This window comes from Vigna unguiculata, chromosome 1 (genome assembly GCF_037176805.1).
Source record: "Vigna unguiculata cultivar grain cowpea cultivar isolate G323 ecotype 2 chromosome 1, ASM3717680v1, whole genome shotgun sequence".
Taxonomy (NCBI): Eukaryota; Viridiplantae; Streptophyta; class Magnoliopsida; order Fabales; family Fabaceae; genus Vigna; species Vigna unguiculata.
The window spans coordinates 4562474-4568801 of NC_140792.1; the positions used below are offsets into that span (position 1 = coordinate 4562474).

Here is a 6328-nt window from a genome sequence, read left to right on the forward strand (position 1 = left end):
TGTTTTATATTTACTCGTTGCAACCCGATATTGATTACACACTTCTCAATAATTGCTCAATGCACCATCAGTTTTATTATCTCGCGCCACCACTTTATTTTTACTTCTTCTAAGGGTTAGACTTTTCGTTTATTTCTCACAATCTTATCGTATTTCACTATTTATACTTTCACTCTTTTTTTTCTTTAGCACTCCATATTTTCAAATAAGCATTAAATGTTTTAACAAAATAAAAAAATATGTTTTAAAAAAATAATAACAATAAAAATAATGTTCTTTTAAATAATGAATAATAGAAAACACAAAAAATATAGTAAGAATTAGAAATGAAAAATTTTCTTTTTTCTTTTTTTTTGGGATGTTTGTATCACCGTTCATGTCATCCCATATCCTAAAATAAAGGTACGAATATATGTGTGATTGTCTATGTCGTCTTAGTACTTGACATCCTTCTTAAAAATAATCAAAAATATCTTTCTCTACTTCTCCCTTTTAATGTTTGTGTGACTGTCCACAATTGTCTGACATTGCTAAAATAAAATATATGAGTACTTGTCTTATTGTCCATGGTCTCCTAGTGTCTAGTACTATTATTTTTATAAAAAGTACCCAAAAAAATTTTAAAATATTAAAAATATCAACATTAAAAAACTACATAATGTTTGATTTCTCATTTTAAAAAAAAACACATAGGAGTAAAGTCAGATCTTATCAAGCTTTTAAAAATATACCACAATCATTTTTCAAACAATTTCTAAAAATTATATGATCCCTTATTTTTCATTAGGAATACAAATACGTAGAAGTGAAATCAATTATTATCAAGTTCACCTTCAAAAAAATCAACATAATTCCAAATGATTTTTCATCTGAACTTTCAAAAATATTAATTTTTCATTGTGAATGAAAATACCTAAGAGTAAGTGAAGATTAATCCTTATCGTACTTTTTTTCATTTTTTTTCTTTTCGTACAATGTTTTCTTTTCTTTTTTTTAGGAAAATTAAATATTTTAAAAAATAATATCTCTTTTGCATATTTAATTAAAGTTCTTTTTAGAACTGACACAGTAAGGTAGTTCATCTTGTGTACATGTAAATGACTCCCAAACACAATCAATTTCATAAATCATGCTTTCTTTTTCCAATTTTTCTGTAATTTTTCAAAATAAATTAAGGTGACAGAGTCAAACTATATATTTTAAAAAGTTATCTTCTCTTTTTTACATTGTTCCGTTGACTCATGATACTTCCTTAGTGAACAATCAAGTTATTCATTCTAACGTAAAAAGGTTAATGATAATGTTGGAAGTAGAGGATGTAGTGGGGTTTAAGCTACAATATTTGAAAATCATGACTAGTGTGTAAAACTTTGATAAAACGGAGTCTACAAAGCTTATCTTAGATATCCCTCATAATGTCTCAATGTTCAAGACAAAGCGACATGAAGAAAGTCAACTACGTTTTGCCTTTGTGGATAACATGGATTCATTTTCCTAGAATGAATAATCATACGTAGATGACAACTAAAGATATGCATAACAACATCCAAATGGATTGGTTAGGGTTAGGGATAGTGGTTGATAATATTATGAAGATTGAGTAGCTAGCCTTTATCTTATCCATACACAATGTTTAGTTCAAAGTTTTCGAATACAACAAAGTGGATGTAATTAATGAAGTTTCACAATTTTGTTCAGTTCCAACAATATTAACAAGAGTGTATTGCATCACATGAGATTGGGTTAAGAAAGTGATGAGTTTGTGTTCAAATACGGTCTTCCCAATATAATATTACACGAACGTATTCTTGAAGAGAAACCTTTATCTCTATTTGAAATGTCTTTAATGAATAATTAATTGGATAGAGTATATAATTGGCAAGTGGAATGGCAAGAACACTATGACATTTTCCTCTATGAGATTGATGAAAAGTTAAATAAACATTGAGAGGTGTCTCGGCGAGGCACAAATAGGTGTAATATCCAAGTTTAAGGATAAGGAGTAGTGAAATGAACATCATTTGTCTTTAACATTTGCTTTCAATTGCTCTTGTGATTTCTTGAGTGTGTCTTTGGATTAAAATTATGTATGTTTCGAATTTTGTTGTTTTGATGTTTAAAATGAGGTAATCAACTATAATAAATGAAATTGATGTTGTGTTCACGAAAACCATATCTCTTCTTTCTTATAATTCTTTTTTCTAATGCAAGAAGATAAAATGTTCAACTCATTTTTGTACAAATTACACTTAAAAGCTACATTAAAAAAATGAATTGAAACATTGTATTGTTTTGATTATAAGACAATGTATTAAGTGTTTATAGCTTTCATATTTGAATGTGCATGAGTATATGCTTTCAAGATTTTGATAACTATACTCGATAAATCATTATTTGAAATTTATATATTAAAATAAGAAAATGAAATATAAAGAGCAAATGAGAAGTTTAGCTACCAAAAGTTACATTCTTTTTCTCAGTTGGTTAAGTTGGGTGAGACAACATGATTTTGATGTTTATACTCAGTTAAACTCAATGAAAAGTATTATTTAAAATGTTTATGCTTTTTCACATACATAGGTATCCCAAATTTAACATAAACTACTTTTATATATTTATAATATTCAATTATCGATGAGTATTGAACTTCTCCAAATATATCTAAGTTTCAGATAAAAATAAATTCCAATTTTAGAAAATAAAAACATACTTAATCCATAATAATATAACAATCCATAATAATATAACAAGGATACAGTCTTTAATGCAAACTCTTACAAACCACACAATAAGAGTAACTTATTTCAGTACTTAGCAGTTCTGATATAAGTCTTATTGTACATAAGCATGAACATAAGAAACCAAGTGTAGAACTAAAGAAGGTTTCTTTCAAGAAAGGGTAACAACTTAAAATTTGATAAAACCCTTTTCCTTCAAGCTTTCAACAGTATCCTTGATGCTCACTTCCAAAGGAGTAAATTCAAGCCCCAAGCTCTTTGCTTTTTCCTTGGAAACCTGGAATATTGGATCATATGGCCTATCATCTACACACTTCTGTGGAAGTTGCAATGTTGGGTACAAATCATGCAAAATCTTCACAACGTCTCCGAAGTGTGCCACTCTCTCAACTAGTAAATATCTTCCATTAGCTGAAGCATTCTCATATGCCAGAACATGGGCAATTGCAACATCTCTCACGTCCACCCATCCCAAAGTCACATTTTTAAATGTTGGCGAACCTGTATATATATCAAACAGTTTCTTCAATTGTTCAGCAAAACATCATAACATAGTTTGTCGAAAAATCATTAACATTGTGTAATCAAGATGCATGCAAACCAAATAATAGAAATTTTAGAGCATAATGCATAAATAGTAAAATTACCATTAATTAAATTTAAAACTGCTGCAGAACTAGTGTTAAGAACTGGTTGCAAGAGAGGTCCAACAACCAATGCAGGGTTGGCTGTAACCAAGTCAATATTGTTTTCTTTCGCAAATTTCCAGGCAGCATCTTCGGCCAAAGTCTTTGAGAGGTTATACCATATCTAAAACATAAACAAGAAATAGCAAAAAATGTGAAGAACAAGGTGATATAATATAGTATAGTAGTAAGGATTAAGATATAATGAAAGTTTATGAGAGGAAACAGAACATACCCCATTTCTCTTACAGTATTCTGGGTCGGAATACCAAGTCTCGTCAACCACTACATCAGGGTTTTTGGGCCTGTCGTTGAACGAAACTGCAGCAATAGAAGAAGTGACAACCACGCGCTTCAGCGTGGGCGAGTTCACGCACGATTTCAGAACATTCAGAGTCCCCTTCAAAGCTGGATCCAACAACTCAGTCTGAAATACATAAAAGTAAAAACAAATTATTACACAGCCATAGAGAAAAACAAATGAATAAATCGAACTGCAATCGAAACAAACCTGCGGGTCCTTGGCATCGTCGAAAAAGGGAGAAGCAGTGTGGAACACAGCGTGACAACCTTCAACGGCAGAGTCAAAGGAACCTTCTTCTAGAAGATTCGCCTTGACGAGATGCAGCCTTTCCTTAGCACCATCGAGGCTAAGCAAGTGATCTACCTTTTTGGGATCACCTGCACATCACACATTACCCAATCTTCAGTCTTCCAAATAGTAATGCATCACCACAATAATCACCGACGGAAACAAAAATTATAGAAGACAAGAAAAAAAAAACACATACTTGTGTCGCGAACGGTGGCCTTCACGGTGTAGCCGCGTTCGAGAAGAAACTTAACGACCCAGGAAGCAATGTAACCGGAAGCTCCGGTAACACACACTACTTGTCCGGCGCCGGTGCTCATTCTGGATTATGTTGTTTGTTCTGCTTTGAGCTGATACTCTGTGTTCAGTGTTGTGTTCACTCCGATCTCGGAGTGAGCTTTTAAAGAAGCAAAATGGATTGCGTTTTCAATTTGGAAAGGTATTACCGGGGAAATTTCAATTTGAATAAGTGTTAGTGGGCCATTTGCAATTAAGTGACAGATCCAAATCATAATATTAAATAGGAGTATCATAAGATAACACGTATCGCGATATAAAATTTAAAAATATGAACTTTGAACCAGCATCTTAAAAATAAAAAATACTTTTATTGACATTAATTAAAATGCACGTATTATAGGTATATTGCATTAGAAGAGCCATGACCAAATTCAGAAAACTAAAGTTAAGAACATGTATGCATGTATTTGGTATTTGTATAACTTTTGCGGTGAAGATGACTTTAAATATGATTTTAATGGTAATAAATTTTTTTTCCTAAATTTTAATTCAATTTAGTTTTTTAACTTTAAAAAATATATGAATTTGTATCAATTTAATTTTTTTAATAATTTTTTTAAAATATGTTTCTTAATTAATTACTCAAAAAAATATTATAAAATGTAAAAAATATTAAATAAATTTAACAAAATTAATTAAAAAAATTAAATTTATTTATTTATAAAGTTGATTGATTAAATTAGATTAAATCTTAAAAAATCTAATTTTAACTTAAAATTAAGAAATTAAAAAATATATTTTGTTCTTTAAAATAAAAGAAAAAAATCTATGGAAGAGACGTGGCTGAGAGGATATACATAAATTGACATTTGTAGAATGCGACCCAAAAGTACGGTGGGAAGAAGCTAAATAAATGGTTGATTTTAGGTAAGATATCTCCACTTTGCAGATTGCTATTTTTCATTGTGAGTTAGATAATTTTGTTTTTCGAGTTTTCAGAGGGTTTTTCTTATATTTAAAATTTACATAATTTCTTTTTTGTTTTTAAATATTAGAAACATTGTACAGAGATGCAAGAAAGAAATTCAAATACTTGCATTGACCCGTAACATGTAAGATTTGGTTACGTTCATGGTTTTCCTGATAGAGAAACTTCTGTGTAGATTAAATTTATATTTTATTCAATATTTAGTCTTAACTCATTTAAAAGTTATGACGATGTATACTTCGGATTAGGATGGGTACTCTACGTAGAGATGACGCATGCGCTGAGGTCAAACTTTAATATAATATTATATCTAAAACTTTAAAATATAGTTATTTGTATATTAAGTTTTAAAACGTGTCTACTTCATATTCATCATAAATGTGTATATTTTTGTTCTTATCAGAAATATGTGTACTTCAGAGTTTGATTTTCTGTTGTTCCTTTGCTTCCAAAATACATTAATAACTATTAATTTTAAAATTTTAAAATATATTAAAATTATTTTTTAAATTATCAAAATAATATATTTTTAATACTCAATAGAATATACACAACAAAGTTCAGCAGAAAAATCAAATTCGTGTATTAAATCTTAGATTAAAAGAGTAGACTTCTTACATGTGGGGTGTTGATTAGAAATTAGATTTAGGATAATTTAGATATATATTTCTTTTCTATCTTTTGAATTATTTTTATAAGATAAAATTATGATTGATCTTGAGTTAAAACCAAATGTGATTATTTACCTAGTGATACTAGTTCAAGAGATTTGAGATGAAAACATTTATTTTGTACGTGAAAATAAAAGTGATGCCTACAATAGAAATTTTACAGAAAAAATGACAAGTAACTCCAAAGGTGAATGATCTGAATTATTTGTTTTTGGACAGATTCAATACTCTCGTATTATTTAATAAATTTTAGTTTTGATATTTGCAAAAAAAGAGTTATTTTAATTCCTATAAAATTGAAAATAAAACATTTATAAATAAATATTATTTACCCATTTAAAAAAACTAAAAAATTGGAAAGAAATAAAAATATTGGTTTTAAAATTTATAGAAAAATATTATAGAAATAAAAA

The 6328-nt window shown here is 28.8% G+C and overlaps 1 protein-coding gene across 1 annotated transcript; it reads right to left on the bottom strand.

The window, feature by feature from the left end:
• Positions 1-2710: 2710 nt before the first annotated feature.
• Positions 2711-4454, bottom strand: LOC114193633 (cinnamoyl-CoA reductase CAD2). The gene is made up of 5 exons (XM_028083512.2): positions 4216-4454; positions 3936-4105; positions 3660-3851; positions 3386-3548; positions 2711-3239 (listed from the first exon to the last, which is right to left on the bottom strand). The coding sequence occupies exons 1-5, from the start codon at positions 4334-4336 to the stop codon at positions 2908-2910; spliced, it is 978 nt and encodes a 325-aa protein (XP_027939313.1). The 5' UTR covers positions 4337-4454; the 3' UTR covers positions 2711-2907.
• Positions 4455-6328: the final 1874 nt, after the last annotated feature.